We start from the raw sequence: 25,551 nt of genomic DNA on the forward strand, positions 1-25,551 counted from the left end.
TACAGGCCCTGCTGCAGCCCGTTGCCAGGGCCTTTGCAGGCTGCCTTGGCAACGGGCAAAAAAAAAATAAAAAGATAACCGGAACCGGCCGATTCATATATGGCCACGAACCGGAACCGGCCGGTTCCGAACCGTGGCCATGACTAATCGGAACACTTTCTTTGCCGATGCTGACCAAAATGCCCTCCCCATTCCCGGGCGCGTACGGTCAAAGCGGAATTAACGCCTTAACAGCCGGTGGGCCCCCCCCGCACGCCCCCCTTCGGGGGAGCCGAAGTGGCAAGCACCGTAAATAAACGCGTCCTCCGTGTCCACTCTCGAATTGAAAAATCAATAGAGAGGCAAAAGCGAGGCTCGCAGCTTTTCTGTTTCTTTATAAATTGGCGTTAAACAGAGACGCTAGGAGTCTGCAGCGCTACAGAGTAGTATACAGAGTAGCAGCTAACAGCGTTCTCGACCCCTGTGGCAAGTGTCGGCGAGCCTTTTCGAGGGCTTCCCTTCCCCCCTCTCTCTTAACTGTCCCTCGGTTTCTCCGCCGCGAGCTGGTGGCGGGGACAATGCAGCGCCGCCGTGGCCCCTCCTCTGCCCCGCTCCTCGCTCGGCTCTGGCTCTTGCTGGTGCTGCGGTGCGCGTCTGCGCAGGTGAAGAAGCAAGTGGCCGTCACGCGCTGGAAGCCCGCCACGGCCACCTGGTACGGCAGCCCCGACGGCGACGGCAGCGACGGTGAGTTGGTCCCGCTCCGACCCTTGGTGTAGCTACATTGTTCGGATCTGCTGATAATCGTTGAGAATTCTCAAAGCTTGTGTTCTGTACGCGAGTCGCCTCTGAGTCATCTAGAGCTAACTGGGTAAATGTAAAGGGTTGTGCATTTCGGGGGATTCATTTGTTAGGCTCCACTTCGCACTTTGCATGTAGCTAAAAATGTGCCATGAAGACTCGGTGAGTCTGCGGAGTTAAAGCTCCCTCGAGAACTCGCTAATGGGGGATGTTCTCGTTGGACAGACTCTTTGAGTCTTTGGGTTGAAAATGTGTGCAATGTGAGGAGAGAAGACGGTAAACAAGAAAACGTAGACATCTCTCTCCGTCTGTGTGTGTGTGTCTCTCTCTCCTTTTTTACATGCAACAATATGTATGACAGCGACGCCTGAAATTCAATATGACAGTGACCACTACTACGTATCATTCTTGTGAAATCTTGGTAGTTCACCAAAAAATGGTTTCCCGCGGGATCTGGAATCATGAAAATCAATTGAATGCCATCTGATGGAAACTCTTTTGGGGCTGAAAATGCAGGTGGGGCGTGCGGGTACGGGTCGCTGGTGGACGTGAAGCCGCTGAGGGCTCGGGTCGGGGCGGTGAGCCCGGTGCTGTTCAAGGCCGGCGTGGGCTGCGGGGCGTGCTACAAGGTGAAGTGCGTGGACCAGAGCATCTGCTCCCGGAGGGCCGTCACCATCATCGTCACCGACGAGTGCCCCGGCGGCTACTGCTCCGGCGGGAACACCCACTTCGACCTCAGCGGCGCCGCCTTCGGCCGCATGGCCATCACGGGCGAGGCCGGCCCGCTCCGCAACCGGGGCGTCCTCCCCGTCCAGTACCGGAGGTAGGGCAGCTCGTTCTGCTCTTTTTGACTCTGCGGAAGCACAGAGTCGCGCTGTCTCTCCGCCCTTTACTTTTCAACGGTCTTTGTGGGGATCGAGGGTGCTCTGGTCTTCGAGAAATTCAGCAAAAAATGTTGGGGGCTTCTTGAGGACACTTATTAAAGAATTCTTAAAAATCACTTGGGAAACAATTAAAAATGACAACATAAATCTACTGACTTTTGGCTTTAGCAATGAATACCGGGAATGCGCGCAACAACATCCCGATCATTTTTCAAGAAAATATTTTTTAAATTATTTATTTTGTTTTGCGAAACAAACCCACCGGAAGAGACTCTCTTTTCTTTGTTTTTTGGGTTAACGAGACATGGTTTATCGTATGATATTGGGATTGCAGGACACCGTGCAAGTATCCGGGCAAGAATATAGCGTTCCACGTGAACGAAGGCTCCACGGACTATTGGCTCTCTCTCTTGGTCGAATTTGAGGATGGAGATGGCGACGTGGGTTCCATGCACATTAGACCCGTAAGTCTTTCTCTCTGTCTCTCTCTCTCTCTGTCTCTCTTCTTTTCCTTCTGCCCTTGTGCTTCTTTGGTCCTTCAGAAATTAAAGGGGAAAACAAAAGAGTGAAAGTGTGTTGAAAGCACCACCAAAGTTAGTTTTTTTTCCATTCGATTCATTCTTTTGTCTGTCTTTCTTATTCAATTCCACCACTGAAACTTTTGGGGTCCCATGGAATTCACAAATGGTGCCTAACTTTAGGAATGTGCTCCTGTGGAAAAGTGCCGCATCTTCCGCTTTAATTAACTTCAGAAAAGGGACCTTATAAACGTGCTAAGAAAAGAGTCGCACCAAAGAGCACATGATGCACTTTGGTAAAGTCGCGCGATATTCGAATCTTTCGTTGAAATCTTTAACACCCTTTTGGAAGCCAACTCCTGTAGTCGCGGCGGATCGTGCAGACGTCACGTCGCACGGTAGTCCCTCGACTTGTGGGCTCGTAATGGTGTCCATATCGTCACTAAAACTAAACTTCTTGTCGTGTTCATGGATATGGGCAGGCGAGTTCGAGCGAGTGGGTAGAGATGAAGCACTTGTGGGGGGCGAACTGGTGCATCATTGGGGGTCCTCTGCAAGGCCCCTTCTCGGTGAAGCTGACCTCATTGTCGACCTCAAGAACGCTCTCGGCCAGAGATGTCATCCCAAGGAACTGGTCTCCCAAAGCCACTTACACCTCTCGCCTCAATTTCTTCTAACTCCATCATCTATCCGCCAAAGTCCCCCTTTACCTAGCATCCCGTCCCAAAGTAGCTTTTGCCGGTTCTCTTTTTCGAAGAAAAGTAGCGAGTGGAGGTGCATAGATTGGCATCCCATGCTCTTTCTTCTTCTTCTTCTTCTTCATTTCAATTTTCCCCCTTGATGTGTACTTTTTTTCTCATTTGGGTTTTCTTGGAGGCAAGTGTGGGCGGGAGTGTTCGTGTTGTGTAGTTGATGTAGCCCCTCTCCGAAGGAGAGAGAGCGTGCATAGGCTTTGCAATAGCATGTGTGCAGAGATTGGGTTGGTGTGGGGTTAACGAGATTGTGGGGGCCATTGTTTTGTCTTGATGATGACTTTGGACCGTTTAAATTGAATCTGCTTGTCGATCCATGTTGTGGGGGGGAGACAAAGGTCAGTTGTTGTGGGGACACTTGTTGTGAGTTTGTTTCTTCCGTCGATTCAGTTGTAGTCGAAGGTGAATTTTAATTGTTCGAGCTACTTGCAGGAGTGATTTCTTTAGTGTCTGTATACCTTAATTGACCGGTTGTCATCATGCCCAAAATCTAGGCCTAAACATAAGGCCAAATCAGGTCACAACAATATAATTCACCCATAAAGCCCACTCTATAGAATGCTTAAACAAACCCCTTGATCATAACCCCTAAAGCCGTCGATGGGATGTAATGGAGAATTCATCAATTGTGAGTTTTAAATTGACAGAGTTTAAGCGAAAATTATGACACGTGGTGTTGGCCAACTCTAGACTTGAAAGGAAGATGAAGCCCGAGTTAAGAAGCATCTATTAACCAAGGGATAAATGGAGCTAAAAGATCGTTGGCGATTACAAGTCGTCTAGACTCAGACTCCGCAATCCTGAAGTAGAGCGCAATTGGAGATTCTTGTAGATGAAGTTCGAGATGCATAATGAAATCACGCATTAAAGATAGAGGAGGAATCGGGGGCAGAGGACATCTAATATATACATGCATAGATTATTCAATAAGCTTCTTACATCCCTTCTGTACTTTAGTGATTCCTATTAAAAGGTCTGTGTTTCAATTCTGTCATCGAGTAACTATGGCATCCAAGAACGTGTAACAACATCAAGCCAATTATCGAGTTTGACTATATTGGACATGCGATGGTTAGATCAAGAAAAATGAGAATTGGCTGTGGAATGAGAAGAGCACACTTTAAGCATGACCGCAATGGCACAGACATGGAATGGGAATCCGATGAACTTTTTGGCAAGCAATAATTCCTTTTGTGGGACGCACTGTTTTGCCGGAACTTGCATTAAAATCGTCACGGATGCGCGAGTCGGGCCATTTATGTGGCCACGTGCAACCGCAGCCTTAGTCCGAAGGCAGTCCAAACGATCCCTACACAACGGTGACCGAGGAGGGACATGACTGAATGAGTAAGCAATGCGTGGCTTAGATAGCAAGGGCTTGACCACCAAAACCCAAAAAGGCAATAACACTTGCATGCTCTCGGCAGTGGCGATGCTGAGACTTGCATTCAAGTTAAGAAGAAGACTATAAGTCACTTGTTAAGCAATCAAGTTAAGAAAGTTTTGCGATTCTCAATACATCGATTGTCCTTGTAATATGCACGGCCGGTGCTTCTAAATAAGCCTACGAGCTTTTCAAAATTTTAACATACTTTCTTTGTGTGAAAATTCGTTCTAGAGTATAAGTCGTTGAACATAAAATTCAAGAGGGGTTTTTTTTTTTAAAATTTTCCTCAAGGCAGCAAGTTTGCCTTTTGGACAAGACCGCAGGGGCACGGGCACGGAATGGGAATCCTAAGAAACTCCTGCAAGTTGTAATTGCTTTCGGGACACACTGTTTGCCGACACTTGCATTAAAATAGGGCAACCGCAACCCTTAGTCCTAGGAGCGATCGTTTCCCGGTTCGATCCGGTCCGATTCCGATTTGGTATAATGGAACTGGTCAATTAGGGTTAAATTCATATTTTATTAATTTTTATTAATGAATTCATGTCATGAAGTTCACTTAAATTTAGTTTACATTTTACTAATTTTTTTGAAAAAATAAAAAAAATATATGTAATTGATCCGGTTCGGTTCCCGGTTCTCCCTTGGAACTGGAAACCGGATCTCCCAAACAACGGTTTCACTTATAGGAATTGGGAATCGGATCCAACCGGCTGGTTCGATTTGGCTCAGACGGTTTCCGATTTGGGCAGTCTGTTTTGCGCACCCCTACTTAATCCGAAGGCAAAGGGAGAGTGTGTGCATCTAGAAAGAGCTAACCATATGATGAACTCAATTCCAAAATTTTTTGAGTCTTGTCGATTGAGCTTCACCTAGGTATTTAAGTCCCAATCTTTACTCCGTAATCACAATCTTTAGAATCAAGCTCGATTATACAAACACTTTGAACGTGAACGAATCGAACTTCACTTCCCCAAACATCGGTGAGTAATAACGTGAGGCTTCAATGGCAAGGGAGTTTACTTCTCTCCTTGTGGTATTTACGTTTGGGTCTGATGGGAGTGGGGGAGCACGCCCTTAACATCTCCCGGGAGGTTAATCGGGCGAGATGAGAGAAAGCTCATGTGGACGCTACTAGACTGCCAAACCCAGTAGAGCAATGACACTAGCATGCAATGCCATGGGGCAGTGTCATTGTTGAGACCCGCACTTTAATTTAAAAAAGAGAGAAGACTTTGTTAATGAATACTACAGGTCACTTGTTGAGCAATCAAATTAAGAAAACTTTGCGGTGCTTTATACATCGATTGTCCTCGTGACATGCACAACCGGTGCTTCGCTTCTAAATAAGCCCACGAGCTTTTCAAAATTTAAACATACTTCGGGTAATGCAAAATCATCACTTTTTGACCGTATATCCTTTATTTGTGTTTATGAAATTAGAGGAAGCTTTTGTTCCCGAGTGGAAGTGTCGGCAAACATTAAAATATGACCAAAGGAGGCGGTGATGATGCAAAAGGCAAAAAGGGAATTTCCTTTTATCTTTTTTATTTGTCCGATCTTCAAGGCCCATGACATGAGGCGAGAACCGTCTAAACTCGCCGTGCCACGTCGACGAAGGTCATCGTCCACGTGTAACAACCTCCAGCGCGAATCTTCTCTTCTTCCCGGGAGGGAGTCGAGAAACTTCCATGCCCGTTGACCCCCGTCGGTCGGTCCCGCGAGGCGCGAAGTCAAACCCCCCCGCCGCCGCCCGCGAGCCGAGAGGATTTCGGTCGCCGGAGCCACCGCGCTCGACGGTCGAAGAAGATGGCGGACAGATTCTTCCCCAACACCATGCCGGACTTCGCGGCGGCGGCGACGTCTCTCGAAGGAGGCGGCGATGGAGGGACGGTCTCTGCTCCCGGAGATTCTTCCTCCCTCGCGAAGCTCCTCGCCATGCCTCACCCGGTCCTCTCCGAGAATTTCAAGCGCGCTGCTCTCGACCTCAAGGAAACCGTACGCTTTTTTTTCTCTCTTCGTTTCCCGAGCTCCGAGCGCCCCCGCGCGCGCGCTTTTTCAGGGTTTTCGGTGCGGCAGGTTCACCAGTTGTTTGTGGAAATGTCGCAGATAGCCGTGGAGACGTGGGGTGTCACGAGGCAACGCGTGCGGGACTTTACTCTGTACTGCGGTCCTCTGGGAACTGCTTTCTTGCTCTTCAAATCGTATCAGATCACGAACAACTCCAATGATCTCGCACTCTGCTCCCAGATTATCAGAGCTTGTGACTCTGCTTCTGCTGGATCCAGGTACTCTGTTTTCTCCCAGTTATTTGTCGTGTGAATCTTTCGGGCACGGGCTATGCTAATGCGCGCTGTCAAGTGATAGTGTGAGGGAAAGAAAATGAGTAGTACACAAAAGGAAGTCGCTGAGGTGTTAAGTTGATGGGGATGCGTTCTCTTACCTTGAAAATAACTATGTTATTTTTTGGAGTCTTTTCATTACTCCGTGCAAGAGTAATTTTGAGAAGTTAAAAGTGCGACAAAGCCCACTTTTAGCTTAAATATATGGATATGAAATTCGTTAGCACTGCTCGGGCACTTGCTGATTAATCAGAACTAAAAGGAGGTTTTGCAATTTTCAGAGCATTACTTTTCTTGTCTTATGTTTCCATATTTGGGAGCAAAATCTTTTCATCAAGTGTACTTATGGTTAACATGTCCGGAAGGCTCGTTGACAAGACCCTTATCGTATTTATCTTTCTTTCGGTGAAAAAAGAATGTATAGTTTGTTGGTGGGTCGACTCTTGAGGCTGTGCTGTTTTCTTAGCTTTCCCATTTTGTTATCGCCGACAGGGATGTGACGTTTATGTGTGGGAGGGCCGGTGTCTGTGCTCTTGGTGCGGTTGTGGCAAAGTATGCAGGCGATACTCGCTCTCTCACTCATTATCTAAACCGCTTTAAAGAGGTAGATTCTTGAAACTGTTTATTCTGTACTTTTCTGATTTTTAATCTAATTGTTTCGTAAGGCACGGTTTGTCGACCTGCATCTTCGCAACAGATTAAGTTGTCCAAGAGTATTCCAGATGAGTTGTTGTATGGGCGAGCGGGATTTCTATGGGCCTGCTTGTTCTTAAACAAGCACATTGGCGAGGGGACTGCTCCTTCATCGACCATGGTGACATTTTCATTGAATCTTTGATATCTCATTGCTATTCTCAATGCTTGTGCAAATTGCCGTAATCTGGCTAATGGTATTTTATGAAGCGTGCTGTGGCAGATGAAATATTCAAAAACGGGAGAGCATTGGCTAAGAGAGGAGGAGAGTCCCCACTGATGTTTGAATGGTACGGCGAAAAGTACTGGGGTGCTGCCCATGGATTGGCTGGCATAATGCATGTTTTAATGCATATGGAATTGAAACCAGATGAGATGGAAGATGTCAAGGGCACTCTCAAATACATGATTAGAAATAGATTTCCTAGTGGAAACTATCCTTCCAGTGAGGATGATAGAAACAGGGACGTTCTTGTGCATTGGTGTCATGGAGCCCCTGGGATTGCCCTCACATTAGTAAAAGCTGCTGAGGTAAACATAGCCAAGTAGTCTCTGAGCCTTCAAAAGGGTGTTTTCTTATGATACACGATATCGGCGTTTTCTCAAATCTTCTCTACTCGTAAAAAGCTTTCATGCTGATCACTTACTCGGAGTGTATGCTGCATGCCAGGTCTTTCCAGATGACGAATTCTTACGTGCTGCAGTCGATGCTGCGGAGGTAGTGTGGAATAGAGGGCTGTTAAGGAGAGTCGGTATATGCCATGGGATAAGTGGGAATGCATACGTGTTTCTCTCGCTCTACCGTGTCACAGGCAACGTGGAGTTCTTGTACAGGGCAAAAGCATTTGCTTGCTTTCTTCTCGATAGGGCTCTCAAGCTTATTTCCACTGGAGAGATGCATGGAGGTGATAACCCCTACTCCCTCTTTGAAGGGATTGGAGGTATGGCTTCTCTCTTTCTAGACATGGTAGAACCCTCAGCGGCCAGGTTTCCAGCTTATGAACTTTAAAAAATGGGGAATAGATGGAAAGAAAAGAAGGGTAAGGTGAGATCATGCTTGTGGTGGAGTTGATCGAATAAATGTTGATTACAAGTTTTATTTATATGTGACTAATGTATGTACGAGAATAACTAGCGGCATCATTGTCTGCCCTCCACATCCTCTCACGCAGGCTTCTGTATCTTAGATTTCATCTTGATGTACACTGCTTGTTTCATTATAAATAAGGGCATTTCTCATTATATCGTGAAGTGCATAGTTTAGTTTTAAATTGCTGGTGCTTTGTTCTGTTCATCCAAGTTTTTGCTTTGTCTTTCTGGCCACTTCTGCGACAACTTAAAGGGAAGATGTGTGCGTTAACTCTGTAAAACCAATTGAAGAGTGGTTACTATCCACAAGAATGTTCTGAACCAGGCCTTTAACTTTCCAGTTTCTTCCTTAGTTTGGAGGGATTGTTGTTAGCTCTGTGTTCCCAAGGGTTCCATAGTTTATTATCCCTGTTTTTACAGGGTAGGGGTCCATTGTATTAGGAGTCGTTTGTTATGCATTAGCAGATAATATCAGTCTCGGAGGAATGCAGCACATATGAATCTTATATTCTTTAATAACTAGAACTTAACAAATCCCTACCTTTTCAAGTTGCTCGAATTTGAGAAGTCAGCGAGGCCAAACAAGGTGTTAAGAATGCACTTGATGAGAGCGAAAGGTGAAAGGCATACGCCAGAGGGGCTTATTTCCTTTTATGGTCTGGAACTCCTCTGGGACTCGGGGAGTCCTAATGACGTTGGGTGCTTGTTTAGTAAGTTGAGAATGGGAAAGTTCACTTGATAGGGGAGTCGCTCACGAACAAAACCCAGATCCTGCTAAGTATAGTCGTTTTCTTACGGCAAGTTTAATAATGACATTGTCACCCAAATGACCAATTTCCTCAAGCATCATGAAGAATCCCACCCGTCGCCACTTCACGCGTACCATGCATGGTTCTGACATCGGTATTCAGTTCCGACCACCTTTCCAAAACATGCCACCTTGCGACCCTTTTGGCAAAATTTCGTGATTTGGGATACTGAACTTTGAAAGTTTTGAGCTTTATCAGAAACAAACTTCAAGGTTTTGACACTTGATGGGTGCTGAAGAAGCCATATCTCTTGAGCCCCACGCTCCATTTTTCTCTTGTTTCCTTCTTCCTTGCTCTGTGACGCGTTTCCATTCAGGAACAAGTATGAAATGAGACATCGGAGGGAGGAGAAGGTCAAGCATGAAGAGTGATAGCGGTGGTTAGCGATCTCCATTACTATGAGTTTCTTCTTTAGACTTTTTATCTTTAAATAGTCTACGGCAGGTTTGGCATATGAAAAGTCTACGTTAGCAAATGAAGCATAGAAAGGCAAAATTCAAGAGTACATAAGGAGTGGTAAGCACCATCCTTGTGAGAATTCCTCGACCGAAGTCTAAGTAATCCGAAATAACAAGAGCCCCTTTCAAACCAATTTAAGTCGAGCCCAAAGAGTGAAAAGCCATGCAAATGTACAATAATATCTTCGTTAGTCCCATAAATAACATTTTCTTTTTTTTTTTCTATTTTGGAAATTTAGTGATACTATTTCATGCTTGTTATTTTGTTTGAGTAGTTAATTTTCTTCGGGATAATTATCCCTAACTTTCTTTCTTTTTCATATATAAGGAACCCACTATTATTTTAGTAGTTAATTTCCTTCAGAATAATTTTGTCCCTAACTTTCTTTCTTTTTTCATATATAAGGAACCCACTGTAATGGACGTGAAGCAAATCCAATTGAGATTTTTTATTCAGATTTTCCAAAGAAATCAAGTGGTAGAGTTTCTTCAAGAATAATGTTGCCGTTAATTAAGCATTTTTCTATGCATAATTCTAAGAGGTATGGAAAACCAAAGTATATATCCTTATATCGTTAACTGATTCTTTCGTTTTCTCCATCAGTCTCTTTCTCCATCACACCCATCATTCCTCAGTTTTCTCCGTACACTCTCTTACAACCATCAATCCAGTTCTCTCCCTTCTCTTACAAGTGAGACCCATGGCGTTTACTACATATACTTGAGAAGAAATATATTAATTTTAGGCGATACTTGTATGTAACAGCTTCCTATTATATTGTGTAAAAAAATCTCCGAGAGAAATTGCTATTAAACTCATCCTTGTCAGCCAATGTGCATTCACAGTTTTATTTCTTGCTGCTGTGAAATGCAGGATATTTGCTTTTATTGGACTCTAATGGTTAACACTTGGCGGATCTTCTTTTTCCAAATTCATCCATTCTCAAAGCTAATGAAACACGAGAGTTCATAACTGATGATATTCAAACAAAGCCTCATTTTCCCCAAGTAGGAAGTTCAAGATTTCTTAGCGATTATAGACACTAAGAGGCGTTGAGTGATTTTATCAACTCTCAACACGGCCAACACGGCCAACTTCCGCCGTAGTCAGGGGATTCATAACTAGATTTTGCTTGTTCAGGAAGTCAACTATGAGACTGTTCACTTGGTCAGGAAGTTGCTCATGGACAAAATGGCTCCCTTCCGGCATGAAGGTGATGTCTAAGTTAGGTACAAAGTGCTTCACTTGCCCACTCCTTATGTAGTCCTCCATGCCCGGAAACTTCAGGAAGAAGTCTTTCTCTCCCATGATCAGCAGCGCCGGAGCTGTAACTTTTGGATCCACCGTGCCATATTCCTTTCCTATATTCCTAGACCAAAATTGCAACGAGTCCGATGACTTAAAGACATCAATCAGAGGGTGTTGATTTGTTGGCTTTTAGCAAGAACATTTTTGGTCTCTTGAATCAGATTTCTCTCATTTTATTTCCCCTAAATCTGGGTTTGCTATGATTACCTGTATGGAACCTGCAGGGCGAACCGAAACCCGGACTTCTCATACAAGGATGCATAGGCCGCGAGATCTTCCTCGGAGAACCATGGAGGTAGCGGGGTGGACGCGTCGACCAAGTCCATGATCTCTTGATCATCTCCAGCGACAGGGAGCTCGCTCCTGGAGAAGAGGATGTAGATGTTTCTTACGACCGTCTTGACGTCTAGCCTACTGAAGTCAGCTTCCGCTCGCCCAGTTTCCTGAAACCAATTGAGGAATTAGTAGAGAGGTGGCGGACAGGCGGTGGAGAGAGAGAGAGAGAGAGAGAGAGAGAGAGAGAGAGAGAGAGAGTTAAGAATTATACCTGCCATCTGAGAACGTAAAAGCCTTTGGGAAAGAGATGGTATTGGATGGTCGAGGATCCGGGTAGCATGAAGGGGATTCCCAGTGTGATGACTCCACAAACTCTCTCTGGCTTGACCACTGCCAATAGGTATGCTGGCAGAGCTCCAAAGTCCTTCCCCACCAGGAAGGCCTGGATTCAACACTCCACATCACCAATGGACTTTTCTTTTTAATTAACAAGATAAATCACATAATTATAGTACAATTTTGCATCTGTTTCTGTTCTCTCGACAGTTGATTTCTACTGTCGTCCTCTTGTTTTATGCTAGATTATAATCTTACTTATGCTCTTTGTAAGTGCTACGCTTGGCTAGGGAATGTCCTGACTAAGGGAGAAGGTAAGCAAATTACCATTAGTTTGACAGAAAAAAATTGGCTATCATTCGCAATGGAGATCTTTTTTGCCTTGCAGGAAACAAGCTCAGTGAAGGAGGACGTGCATCGCATGTTTGATAGGTGACCTTATTAAAAGTCTAAAATGTTCGCAGTTTTTATGCCACAGATCCTTCTTAAGATTTATCAGGTCATAGCTAAAACGTCCCAATGTTGGAAGTTAGGCAGATGACACAGAGAGATGAAGAAAATGTCCAAAGGGACGATACTATTTTGGTCCCCAAGAGTATGCCCTATCCTTTGCTTTCATAACTAAAGGCCATGTGATTGTATATAAAAACGAAAGCATTGTTTATCTCTATATGACCAAGAAAGATCCACATCAAGAAGCTCGGCCATCTCTTGATTGATGGTTCCAATGACGATTGCATTGTGTTACTGTTGGTGCCAAGAATTTGTTTCACAACGGACAAGATGTAGACTGACTGATACATCAAAATTAGCAATTGGCCAATAACAGAGAATATGCATGAAAAGCAGCAATTTTTATGGAACTACTTGTGGAGAAGGGAAAGGATGTTGAATGAATATATGAAAGATTCTCAAGTCTCAACTCTCAACAGCAAAAATTTGGCCAAAGTTAAGAAGTTTCAACATCACTAATTATCTGATCATCCCTATAATGGTCGTGCATATCAAGATTAGTACTTCTAAAAGGGAAAAAATGTAATGGAGCGTGATACATTAATATGGTGGTACCTTTGCAATGCCCAGAGCATCAAGGAGGGCAACAACATCTTCAACAAGATCGGCATAACAACCCTTCTCAGGGTCAAGAGGCTGATCGGAAAGCCCATAGCCTCTAAAATCGATGGCAATGGCGCGGTACCCGGCATCTGCGACGCCGATCATTTGGTGCCTCCATGTGTACCATATCTCTGGGAACCCATGCAAGAACACCACCACCTTTGGACCTGCAGAGTGCACCCAGCAAATTTATGAACTGGGTTATTCTTTATATGATGAACTCAGCAGCATATATGAGTGAATGACACTGAACAAGTCATGTATATGTGTGTGTGTCTCTCTCTACACTTTCCTTTATTATGTACCTTCTCCAATTTCAGCAACATGAAGCTTCACATCTCTTACTGCTACATAGCTGTGCTTGGTTTTCTCCATCTTTCCTGGAACACAAACACACAGACCCAAACAGAGGAGAGAGGTAAGCAGGTAAGGAGGAGTGACGAGTATGACATTGTAGACGGCCTTTGTTGTAATTAAATAGTTGGTTTCTACTAAAATGCCGACTAGGCAGTTTTAATTCCTCCCCAAGTCAAACAAACAGATAATTCCACTCAAAGTTGTAGATTCTCAAGAGCATCCTTGGTTTAGATAATCTGCTAATTACAGTTGTACACTTGGGTCCAAACGATCTTTCCCACAAGAAAGATTTGTTGTGAGGGTTCCCCAATTTTTTATTAAAAACTGATTCACATAGATCCTATGTATGGTCATGATTTGAAGCTGATACAATTGACTTAACTCTCATTCGAAGTTCCTATGCTTTCTTCTGTTAGATTGGTAAATCCATTAAGTCTTCGATAGTTCATGTCGTAAAAGCAAAAAAAAATTGATGTGTTTGGAGTATTACGTACCAGACAGTTTGCTGACAGGATGACATTCTAGTTGACAAGAAATGGAATAATAAGAGCCCGTCCACCAAAAAAAATATCAGAAAATCCAAGCTCAGGGTTAAAGAATGTTCTTTCGAATCGCGCTTTTTAATTTCATAATCATCCGGATGGCCAGTGACAAGGGAACAGTGAAATCACCATCTGTATATTTTATTTTTTGATGCAAAAAACAAAAAAGAAAAATATGATGCCGTGCCCAACCAAAGTTATGTTAAAAAATCTGCAGGACCTGTTTGGCTTTTTTCTTTTTCCTACTTATGGAAGCATTCAGATGATTTGTTGATGGCATATTCCTGCCTAGACAGTTAAAAGACCATTTTAAGGATTGCTAAGGCTCAGTAGAGCTCATACCTGACTATATCATCCGAAATCTAACAAACCCTCCAATATATGTCTGGGATCTTGCCGAGTCAGAGTTAACACCAATACTGCTGCTTCTACAAGTTCTCTTCTTTGGATAATAGAGATTAAATCTAATCTCCATTGGGTTATTCCTAGATGATTCAGGTGGAATAAGGCATGAGATTGGCAGGCAATTCCCACGTCTTGCTTCGTTCCATTTTATCCGAAGTCTGTGCTGGCACCTGATCACATGGCCAACCCTTCCATCATCTGGACTGATTCATCCATTATGCTTGCCTCTTGTGTGAGGTCGAATGCGACACAACGCGAAACATGGCAACAAATCAGTTAGAAGTGTTATGTACTCATCCTCTATCGAGTCTAGTCTATGCAAGCATCCCTAATGCGTAATAAGTTTTGCTCCAAGGTTATCGATAGAAGAATTGAATTATTGCCAATTTGTTTTTCATGCTAGTTAGTATGATTATTCTAGAATGTCACGTTAAAATGTTGTTACTTGAAACGCTTCTTTAACGAATTAACGAAGTCACTCTTAAAAAGCTAACAAAAAAGGAAGTACAACGATCTTTTTCTCAATCTTTTTTTTTTATATAGAAATTGAACTATTGTCATTTTTTTTATTCTAGTTAGTATGATGCCTGTAAAATGTCGTGTTAAAATTCCATAGCTCATTTGTCTAATTAACAAAATTACTTTCTAAGAGGTTACAGAAAGGCCTTGATCTTTTCCATTTTCAAGCGGTTGAAAGTTGAAGTACTCTTAATTTGTTTTTCTTTTTTTTATTCTGGTCAATATGATTCCTCTAGACTACATGAATTTTACTGACAAAATAAAGAAGCCCTGTGGAGATGGGTTTTCGAGTTCTTTTTTATTGATGAAGAGTTGAATTATTGTTGTCTATTCATCCTAGTTGATATAATCCATGTAGTCTAGATATGCAAGATCTCCATGCTACTAAATCTGTAATATGCTTTGTCCCTGACATTTTTCATTATTCATGCCTATCTGGTCAGTTCGATATGGCAAATTCTGTTCTGTGTAATGAGTGGACTTGTTTTCTGTGTAAATCACCACAAGTCTAGGTTGTGAAGCAGTGTTATAACCAGTCTACTATTGAAGTTAAATCACAAAATTTGTCTATTTTTCATTATCTCTCCAAAGACACAGTGATTCTCTGTTTTTCTCCATCACTCTATCATTCCTCAGTTTTCTCCATTACACTCTCTTTGAACCAACAATTTAATTCTCTCCCTTCATTTACAAGTGCCCCAAAGGCATTTACGAAATTTACTGAAGAAAGAAATAATTTAGTCTTAGGTGAAGCTTATACGTAACACGAGTGCACTAAAACCTGCAAACCTGCCGTGCTGAATTGCGTAACAAGTACTCGGAGATAAATTGCTATCGAACTCCTCATTGTAAATCAATGTGCATTGATAGTCCTAATTCTTTCTGCTAGTGAAATGTAGGATATTTGCTTTTGTTGGACTCTAATGGTTGAAACTTGCAGAATCTTCATTTTCAAAGCCAACGAAACATGAGAGTTCATTACTAGTGATATTCAAATAGAAGACCTCGTTATCCTTAAGCAGGAAGTTAAGAATTCTTAGTAATCACATATTCTCAAAACTGTCCAATGAGTTTATTTGCTCTCATCAATACCAAATGCTGCCGTAGTCAGGGACATATAATTAGATATTTTGCTTGTTCAGGAAGTCAACTACAAGACTATTCACTCGCTCCTAAAGTTGTTCATGGACGAATGCACTGGGATTCTAGTTTCACTCCCAAGCTAGCATGAAAGAAATACCTTTTTATTTTGAATTAAAAGAACACCATTTGTTATGGAATGTATTACAGAATGTAAGCCAGGAGACCAATAAGCTGGTGTTCTTAGGAGCACTGGGATTCTCGTTTCTCTGCCAATCTAGCTTGAAAGAAATACTTTTTTAATTTTGGCTTAAAAGAACACCATCTGTTATGAAATGAATTATGGAACCTATGCTGTAAGGTATGCAGAACACCATTTGTTATGAAATGTCTAGTGATCATTTCTTATAAATATTTATTATGGAATGTATGCTGTAAGGTATGCATTCCTGCATGGGGCAAGAGTGCTCCACGTATTTATAGGAGACAAATTTGATTCATTTAAGACGTTTAAGAAAAGGGAAAAATTATCATAATTATCTATATGATAAGAATTGGGTAGTCGGTACAATGTCCTAAATTTGGCCAACTACAAGAAACTAAACGTGCTTTTCAACTAGATTATCCCTTACGGGACTTCCATGTAAATCTAACCAACTCTGATTTTCAAACCTACGGAAAGTTTATTAAATTTCATGTCTAAAAATCAAATGCTAACTTGGTATTGCTTAAGAAGCACAATCATCCATAAGAACAGTTCAAAAAATCAACAAATAAGAGGTTTTACCTATGAAATAAGACATGTTTTTTTAGCTGAATTTCAACTAGATCATCTCATAGAGGCTTGCCGTTAGCTTAGACTGGTCTACCTTGAATCCGGCTAATTCAAGGTGGTCTACATCTTTCGCTTAGTATAATTCCCGCCAATATTACCTGTTTCCACCTTTTTCAGATTACCACGCTTGCCCTTTTCAAAATATATGGAAAGTAAACCAAGGCTTGACTTCCTACAACTGTGTTGAGGACGAGAACTTATTCTAACTTAATGGATTCTATAATAACATCAAAAGCATTTCGGGCTTCATTTTTTTGATTTAGAATATAGTTCCGTTCCTCTTGGCTGTACAAAACATATGAGAGTAAAAAAATATAATAAATTTTATTACTCAACTTTGCTTTGGGGCTATGTCGGACTTTTTTTAGCTCCTTTTTCGGCTTGAGTAAAACATCCGACCATTGGCATAGGGTGCCACCATTACTAATAGGAGACACGATTTGATTCATTTAAGGCATTGAAAAGAAGGGACAAATTATCATAATTATCTATCTATATGATAAGAATTGGGTAGTCGATACCGCTCAAAAGCCAAACAATGGTCCTAAATTTGGCCACCTATTAAACATTAAACGTGCTGAATTATCCCTCACAGGGCTACGGTGTAAATCCAGCCAACTCGATTTTTAAACCTACGGGAAGTTGATTAAATTACATGTCTAAAAACCAAATGCTAAATTGGTATTGCCCAAGAAGCATGATCATCTATAAGAAAAAACAATTCAAAAAATCAACAAATAAGAGGTTTTACCTATGAATTAAGATTATGTTTTTCAGCATGCTTTTCAACTAGATCATCTCACAGAGGGCTGTGGTTAATTTGGGTTGATCTATCTTAAATCCGGCTGATCCAAGGATGGTCCACATCTTTCCTTTAGTATCATCCTTGCCAACATTACCTATTTCTAGCTTTTTCAGGTTGCCACGCTTGGCCTCTTCAAAATATATGGGAAGTAAACCAGTGAAATCTTGACTTCCTCCACTGTGTTGAGAACAAGGACTTGTTCTAACTTAATGGATTCCATGATAACATCAACAGCTTCTCGGGCTTCAATTTTTGTTTATTTAGAATATAATTCCGATTCTTGGCTTTACAAAACATATGAGAGTAAAAAAAAATATTAAATAAATTTTATTACTCAACCTTGCTTTGGGGCCACATTGGAATTTTTTTAAGTTTCTTTTCCAGCTTGAGTAAACCATCGGACCGTTGGCGGAGGGTGGAGGGTGGCACGAGACATGATTTGATTCATTTAAGACATTGAAAAAAAAATAAAGTTGGTTGGATTTAAAAAATATTTCTTTCTTAGTAAATTTGGTAAATGCCTTCAGGGCACTTGGAAAAAGAGGGAGAGAATTCAACTAGTGGTCAATAGAGAGTGTAATGGAAAAATATGAGGAATGATAGGGTGATGGAGAATAGAAGAGAATTGATGTGTCATGGGAAAGATAATGGAAAAAACACAAATTTTGTGATTTAATTTCAATTATAGACCGGTAGATCCTTCTAACTAATCATGGGAGAAATACGCCCGTCTCTCGGGATAATATGGGAGCCCACTGATATCAGACTGTGGTGGATTTCCGGCTCAATGCCGTGAAGATTAGCAATTTCAAATACCCCAATGGAATGTTTGTTGCGGAAGCTGACCATGCTTAAGGGCCCATAAAATCGCAACACATTTGCACGCGAATAATCGAACACGGCATAATAGTGCCCTGCGAACAAGTATTATAGACTTACTAGCATGGAGATCCTGTGTATCTAGGCTACATGGATTATATTAATTAGGATGAATATATGATGGTAATTCAACTCTTCATCGTTAAAAAGAGCTCGAAAACCATCTCCACACGGTCCTTTTTAAGTTTCTTAAAGAGTGATTTTATTAGTATAATTCAATTGGTGGTCAGTAGAGAGTGTAATGGAGAAATATGAGGAATGACATGGTGATGGAGAATAGAACAGAATCGATGTGTCGTTGGAGAGAGATAATGGAAAAAACACAAATTTTGTGATTTAATTTCAATTGTAGATCGGTAGATCCTTCTAACTAATCGTGAGAGAAATACGCCCGTCTCTCGGGATAAAATGGGAGCCAGGCGGTGGTGGATTTTCGGCTCAGTGCCGTGAAGATTAGCAATTTCAAATACCCCAATAGCATGTCTGTTGTGGAAGCCAACCATGCTTAATGGCCCGTAAAATCACAACACATTTGCGCGCGAGTAATCGAATATGGCATAATAGTGCCTTGCGAACAAGTATTACAGATTTACTAGCATGGAGATCGTGTGTATCTAGGCTACATCAATCATATTAATTAGGATGAATATATGACGATAATTCAACTCTCCATCGTTAAAAGAAACTTGAAAACCATCTCCACATGGTCCTTCTTAAGCTTCTTAAAGACTGATTTTATTAATATAATTCAATTGGTGGTCAGTAAAGAGTGTAAAGGAGAAATATGAGGAATGACATGGTGATAGAGAATAGAAGAGAATCGATGTGTTGTTGGAGAGAGATAATCGAAAAAACACAAATTTTGTGATTTAATTTCAATTGTAAACCGGTAGATCCTTTTAACTAATCGTGAGAGAGATACGCCCGTCTCATGGGATAAAATGGGAGCTCGCTGATATCAAGTGGTGGTGGGTTTCTGGCTCAGTGCCGTGAAGATTAGCAATTTCAAATACCCAATGGCATTTCTGTTGCAGAAGCTGACCATGCTTAAGGGCCCATAAAATCGCAACATATTTGCGCGCGAGTAATCGAATAGGGCATAATCGTGCCCTGCAAACAAGTATTACAGGTTTACTAGCATGGAGATCCTGCATATCTAGGCTACATGGATTATATTAATTAGGATGAATATATGACGATAATTCAACTCTTCACCGTTAAAAAGAGCTCGAAAACCATCTCCACACGGTCCTTTTTAAGCTTCTTAAATAGTGATTTTATTAGTATAATTCAATTGATGGTCAGTAGAGAGTGTAATGGAGAAATATAAGGAATGACAGGGTGATGGAGAATAGAAGAGAATCGATGTGTCGTTGGAGAGGAATAATGGAAAAAACACAAAATTTGTGATTTAATTTCAATTGTAGACCGATAGATCATTCTAACTGATCGTTAGAGAAATACGCCCGTCTCTGGGGATAAAATGGGAGCCCACTAATATCAGGCAATGGTGAGTTTTCGGCTAAGTGCCGTGAAGATTAACAATTTCAAATACCCCAATGGCATGTTTGTTGCGGAAGCTGACCATGCTTAAGGGGCCGTAAAATCGCAACACATTTGCGTGCGAGTAATTGAACAGGGCATAATAGTGCCCTGCGAACAAGTATTACAGATTTACTAGCATGGAGATCCTGCATATCTAGGTTACATGGATTATATTAATTAGGATGAATATATGACGATAATTCAACTCTTCATCGTTAAAAAGAACTCGAAAACCATCTTCACAGGGTTCTTTTTAAGCTTCTTAAAGAGTGATTTTATTAGTATAATTCAATTGGTGGTCAGTAGAGAGTGTAATGGAGAAATATGAGGAATGACAGGGTGATGGAGAATAGAAGAGAATCGATGTGTCGTTGGAGAGAGATAATGAAAAAAACACAAATTTTGTGATTTAATTTCAATTGTAGACCGGTAGATTCTTCTAACTAATCTTGAGAGAAATACGCCAGTATCTCGAGATAAAATGAGAGCCCATTGATATCAGGCGGTGGTGGGTTTCCGGCTCAGTGCCATGAAGATTAGCAATTTCAAATACTTCAATGGCATGTCTGTTGCGGAAGCTGATCCTGCTTAAGGGCCCGTAAAATCGCAACACATTTGCGCGTGAGTAATAAAACATGGCATAATAGTACCCTGCGAACAAGTATTACAAATTTACTAGCATGGAGATCCTGCATATTGAGGCTACATGGATTATATTAATTAGGATGAATATATGACGATAAGTCAACTCTTCATCGTTAAAAGGAACTCGAAAACCACCTCCACAGGGTCCTTTTTAAGCTTCTTAAAGAGTGATTTTATTAGTATAATTCAATTGGTGGTTAGTAGAGAGTGTAATGGAGAAATATGAGGAATGACAGGGTGATGGAGAATAGAAGAGAATCGATGTGTCGTTGGAGAGGGATAATGGAAAAAACACAAATTTTGTGATTTAATTTCAATTGTAGACCGGTAGATCCTTCTAACTGATCGTGAGAGAAATGCACCCGTCTCTTGGGATAAAATGGGAGCCCACTCATATCAGGAGGTGTGGGTTTTCGGCTCAGTGTCGTGAAGATTAGCAATTTCAAATACGCCAATGGCTGTTATGGAAGCTAACCATGCTTAAGGGCCCATAAAATCGCAACACATTTGCGCGTGAGTAATCGAACAGGGCATAATAGTGTCCTGCGAACAAGTATTACAGACTTACTAGCATGGAGATCCTACGTATCTAGGCTACATGGATTATATTAATTAGGATGAATATATGACGATAATTCAACTCTTCACCGTTAAAAAGAGCTTGAAAACCATCTCTACACGGTCCTTTCTAAGTTTCTTAAAGAGTGATTTTATTAGTATAATTCAATTGGTGGTAGACCGGTAGATCCTTCTAACTCATCATGAGAGAAATACGCCCGTCTCTCGCGATAAAATGGGAGCCCACTGATATCAGGCGGCGGTGGGTTTCCGGCTCAGTACCGTAAATATTAGCAATTTCAATTACCCAATGGCATGTCTGTTGCGGAAGCTGACCATGCTTAAGGGCCCATAAAATCGCAACACATTTGCATGCGAGTAATCGAACAGGGCATAATAGTGCCCTGCGAACAAGTATTACGGACTTACTAGCATGGAGATCCTGCGTATCTAGGCTACATGGATCATATTAATTAGGATGAATATATGACGATAATTCAACTCTTCATCGTTAAAAAAAACTCGAAAACCATCTCCACTGGGTCCTTTTTAAGCTTCTTAAAGAGTGATTTTATTAGTATAATTCAATTGGTGGTCAGTGGAGAGTGTAATGGAGAAATATGAAGAATGATAGGGTGATAGAGAATAGAAGAGAATCGATGTGTCGTTGGAGAGAGATAATGGAAAAAAACACAAATTTTGTGATTTAATTTCAATTGTAGACCGGTAGATCCTTCTAACTGATCGTGAGAGAAATACGCCCGTCTCTCGCGATAAAATGGGAGCACACTGATGTCAGGCGGTGGTGGGTTTCCGGCTCAGTGCCGTGAAGATTAGCAATTTCAAATACCCCAATGGCATGTTTGTTGTGGAAACTAATCATACTTAAGGGCTTGTAAAATCGTAACACATTTGCACGAGAGTAATCTAACAGGGCATAACAGTGCCTTGAGAACAAGTATTATAGATTTACTAGCATGGAGATCCTGCATATCTAGGCTACATGGATTATATTAATTAGGATGAATATATGACGATAGTTCAACTCTTCATTATTAAAAAGAACTCGAAAATCATCTCCACAAGGTCCTTTTTAAGCTTTTTAAAGAGTGATTTTGTTAGTATAATTCAATTGGTGGTCAGTAGAGAGTGTAATGGAGAAATATGAGGAATGACAGGGTGATAGAGAATAGAAGAGAATCGATGTGTCATTGGGAAGTGATAATGAAAAAAATACAAATTTTGTGATTCAATTTCAATTGTAGACCGGTAGATCTTTCTAACTGATCGTGAGAGATATACGCCCGTCTCTCGCGATAAAATGGGAGCCCACTGATATCAGGAGGTGGTGGGTTTCCGGCTCAGTGCCGTGAATATTAGCAATTTCAAATATCCCAATGGTATGTCTGTTGCGGAAGCTGACCATGCTTAAGGGTCCGTAAAATCGCAACACATTTGAACGCGAGTAATCGAACAGGGCATAATAGTGCCCTGCGAACAAGTATTACGGACTTACTAGCATGGAGATCCTGCGTATCTAGGCTATATGGATCATATTAATTAGGATGAATATATGACGATAATTCAACTCTTCATCATTAAAAAAAACTCGAAAACCATCTCCACAGGGTCCTTTTTAAGCTTCTTAAAGAGTGATTTTATTAGTATAATTCAATTGATAGTCAGTAGAGAGTGTAATGGAGAAATATGAGGAATGACAGGGTGATGGAGAATAGAAGAGAATCGATGTGTCGTTGGAGAGAGATAATGGAAAAAACAAAAAATTTGTGATTTAATTTCAATTATAGACCGGTAGATTCATCTAACTAATCATGAGAGAAATACGCCCGTATCTCGAGATAAAATGAGAGCCCATTGATATCAGGCGGTGGTGGGTTTCCGGCTCATTGCCATGTAGATTAGCAATTTCAAATACCCCAATGGCATGTCTGTTGCGGAAGCTGATCCTGCTTAAGTTCCCGTAAAATCGCAACACATTTGCGCGTGAGTAATCGAACATGGCATAATAGTACCCTGCGAATAAGTATTACAAATTTACTAGCATGGGGATACTGCATATTGAGGCTACATGGATTATATTAATTAGGATGAATATATGACGATAATTCAACTCTTCATCGTTAAAAAGAACTCGAAAACCATCTCCACAGGGTCCTTTTTAAGCTTCTTAAAGAGTGATTTTATTAGTATAATTCAATTGGTGGTCAGTAGGGAGTGTAATGGAGAAATATGATGAATGACAGGGTGATGGAGAATAGAAGAGAATCGATGTGTCGTTGGAGAGAGATAACGGAAAAAGCACAAATTTTGTGATTTAATTTGAATTGTAGACCGGTTGATCCTTCTAACTGATCGTGAGAGAAATGCACTCGTCTCTCGGGATAAAATGGGAGCTCACTCATATCAGGCGGTGTGGGTTTTCGGCTCAGTGTCGTGAAGATTAGCAATTTCAAATACCCCAATGGCTGTTACGGAAGCTAACCATGCTTAAGGGCCCGTAAAATCGCAACACATTTGCGCGCGAGTAATCGAACAGAGCATAATAGTGCCCTGCGAACAAGTATAACAGACTTAAGATCCTACGTATCTAGGCTACATGGATTATATTAATTCGGATGAATATATGACGATAATTCAACTCTTCATCGTTAAAAAGAGCTCGAAAACCATCTCTACATGGTCCTTTTTAAGTTTCTTAAAGAGTGATTTTATTAGTATAATTCAATTGGTGGTAGACCGGTAGATCCTTCTAAATGATCCTGAGAGAAATACGCCCGTCTCTCGCGATAAAATGGGAGCCCACTGATATCAGGCGGTGGTGGGTTTCCGGCTCAGTGCCGTGAATATTAACAATTTCAAATACCCCAATGGCATGTCTGTTGCGGAAGCTGACCATGCATAAGGGCCCGTAAAATCGCAACACATTTGCACGCGAGTAATCGAACAGGGCATAATAGTGCCCTGCGAACAAGTATTACGGACTTACTAGCATGGATATCCTACGTATCTAGGCTACATGGATCATATTAATTAGGATGAATATATGATGATAATTCAACTCTTCATCGTTAAAAAAAACTTGAAAACCATTTCCACAGGGTCCTTTTTAAGCTTCTTAAAGAGTGATTTTATTAGTATAATTCAATTGGTGGTCAGTAGAGAGTGTAATGGAGAAATATGAAGAATGACAGGGTGATAGAAAATAGAAGAGAATCGATTTGTCGTTGGAGAGAGATAATGGAAAAAACACAAATTTTGTGATTTAATTTTAATTGTAGACCGGTAGATCCTTCTAACTGATCGTGAGAGAAATACGCCCGTCTCTCGCGATAAAATGGGAGCCCACTGATATCAAGCGGTGGTGGGTTTCCGACTCAGTCCCGTGAAGATTAGCAATTTCAAATACCCCAATGGCATGTTTGTTGTGGAAGCTAACCATGTTTAAGGGCCTGTAAAATCGTAACACATTTGCGCGCGAGTAATCTAACAGGGCATAATAGTGCCCTGAGAACAAGTATTACAGATTTACTAGCATGGAGATCCTGCATATCTAGGCTACATGGATTATATTAATTAGGATGAATATATGACGATAATTCAACTCTTCATTATTAAAAAGAACTCGAAAATCATCTCCACAAGGTCCTTTTTAAGCTTTTTAAAGAGTGATTTTATTAGTATAATTCAATTGGTGGTCAGTAGAGAGTGTAATGGAGAAATATGAGGCATGACAGGGCGATAGAGAATAGAAGAGAATCGATGTGTCGTTGGGGAGAGATAATGAAAAGAACACAAATTTTGTGATTTAATTTCAATTGTAGACCGGTAGATCTTTCTAACTGATCGTGAGAGAAATACGCCCGTCTCTTAGGATAAAATGGGAGCCCGCTGATATCAGGCGGTGGTGGGTTTCCGGCTCAATGCCGTGAAGATTATCAATTTCAAATACCCTAATGGCATGTCTGTTGCGGAAGCTGACCATTCTTAAGGGCCCGTAAAATCGCAACACATTTGCGTGCGAGTAATCGAACAGGGCATAATAGTGTCCTACGAACAAGTATTACAAATTTACTAGTATAGAGATCCTGCATATCTAGGCTACATGGATTATATTAATTAGAATGAATATATGACGATAAGTCAACTCTTCATTGTTAAAAGGAACTCGAAAACCATCTCCACAGGGTCATTTTTAAGCTTCTTAAAGAGTGATTTTATTAGTATAATTCAATTGGTGGTTAGTAGAGAGTGTAATGGAGAAATATGAGGAATGACAGGGTGATGGAGAATAGAAGAGAATCGATGTGTCGTTGGAGAGGGATAATGGAAAAAAACACAAATTTTGTGATTTAATTTCAATTGTAGACCGATAGATCCTTCTAACTGATCGTGAGAGAAATACGCCCGTCTCTCGGGATAAAATGGGAGCCCACTGATATCAGGCGATGGTGGGTTTTCGGCTCAGTGCCGTGAAGATTAGCAATTTCAAATATCCCAATGGCATGTCTGTTGCGAAAGCTGACCATGCTTAAGGGCCCGTAAAATTGCAACACATTTGTGCGCGAGTAATCGAACAGGGCATAATAGTGCCCTGCGAACAAGTATTACAGATTA

The 25,551-nt window shown here is 41.3% G+C and overlaps 3 protein-coding genes across 3 annotated transcripts; 2 read left to right on the plus strand and 1 right to left on the minus strand.

The window, feature by feature from the left end:
* Positions 1 to 395: 395 nt before the first annotated feature.
* LOC115682284 (expansin-B3-like) lies at positions 396 to 3,356 on the plus strand. Its single transcript, XM_030606458.2, has 4 exons — positions 396 to 723; positions 1,294 to 1,600; positions 1,996 to 2,125; positions 2,662 to 3,356. The coding sequence occupies exons 1-4, from the start codon at positions 558 to 560 to the stop codon at positions 2,854 to 2,856; spliced, it is 798 nt and encodes a 265-aa protein (XP_030462318.1). The 5' UTR covers positions 396 to 557; the 3' UTR covers positions 2,857 to 3,356.
* Positions 3,357 to 6,021: 2,665 nt separating this feature from the next.
* LOC115682282 (lanC-like protein GCL2) lies at positions 6,022 to 8,624 on the plus strand. Its single transcript, XM_056321584.1, has 6 exons — positions 6,022 to 6,316; positions 6,428 to 6,606; positions 7,153 to 7,264; positions 7,358 to 7,474; positions 7,564 to 7,884; positions 8,024 to 8,624. The coding sequence occupies exons 1-6, from the start codon at positions 6,128 to 6,130 to the stop codon at positions 8,360 to 8,362; spliced, it is 1,257 nt and encodes a 418-aa protein (XP_056177559.1). The 5' UTR covers positions 6,022 to 6,127; the 3' UTR covers positions 8,363 to 8,624.
* Positions 8,625 to 10,675: 2,051 nt separating this feature from the next.
* On the minus strand, positions 10,676 to 13,483 carry LOC115682285 (uncharacterized). Its single transcript, XM_030606459.2, has 5 exons — positions 13,052 to 13,483; positions 12,699 to 12,913; positions 11,566 to 11,736; positions 11,226 to 11,461; positions 10,676 to 11,079 (listed from the first exon to the last, which is right to left on the minus strand). Exons 1-5 carry the CDS (start codon positions 13,119 to 13,121, stop codon positions 10,776 to 10,778), a joined length of 996 nt encoding a protein of 331 aa, XP_030462319.1. The 5' UTR covers positions 13,122 to 13,483; the 3' UTR covers positions 10,676 to 10,775.
* Positions 13,484 to 25,551: the final 12,068 nt, after the last annotated feature.

The sequence above is a fragment of the Syzygium oleosum genome, unplaced genomic scaffold, assembly GCF_021117445.2.
Source record: "Syzygium oleosum isolate NSW1041296 unplaced genomic scaffold, Sole_v2.1 Sole_v2.23, whole genome shotgun sequence".
Taxonomy (NCBI): domain Eukaryota; kingdom Viridiplantae; phylum Streptophyta; class Magnoliopsida; order Myrtales; family Myrtaceae; genus Syzygium; species Syzygium oleosum.

Excerpts from the sequence above, each read along its gene's own strand:
- LOC115682284 (XM_030606458.2), top strand. The coding sequence starts at position 558 with ATGCAGCGCCGCCGTGGCCCCTCCTCTGCCCCGCTCCTCGCTCGGCTC. Across the intron at positions 724-1,293 it reads CGACGGCGACGGCAGCGACG|GTGGGGCGTGCGGGTACGGG; the intron begins GTGAGTTGGTCC and ends CTGAAAATGCAG. Across the intron at positions 1,601-1,995 it reads CTCCCCGTCCAGTACCGGAG|GACACCGTGCAAGTATCCGG; the intron begins GTAGGGCAGCTC and ends TTGGGATTGCAG.
- LOC115682282 (XM_056321584.1), top strand. The coding sequence starts at position 6,128 with ATGGCGGACAGATTCTTCCCCAACACCATGCCGGACTTCGCGGCGGCG. Across the intron at positions 6,607-7,152 it reads TCTGCTTCTGCTGGATCCAG|GGATGTGACGTTTATGTGTG; the intron begins GTACTCTGTTTT and ends TATCGCCGACAG. Across the intron at positions 7,475-7,563 it reads CTGCTCCTTCATCGACCATG|CGTGCTGTGGCAGATGAAAT; the intron begins GTGACATTTTCA and ends TATTTTATGAAG.
- LOC115682285 (XM_030606459.2), bottom strand. The coding sequence starts at position 13,121 with ATGGAGAAAACCAAGCACAGCTATGTAGCAGTAAGAGATGTGAAGCTT. Across the intron at positions 11,462-11,565 it reads TTTACGTTCTCAGATGGCAG|GAAACTGGGCGAGCGGAAGC; the intron begins GTATAATTCTTA and ends AATTGGTTTCAG. Across the intron at positions 11,080-11,225 it reads GCCCTGCAGGTTCCATACAG|GAATATAGGAAAGGAATATG; the intron begins GTAATCATAGCA and ends ATTTTGGTCTAG.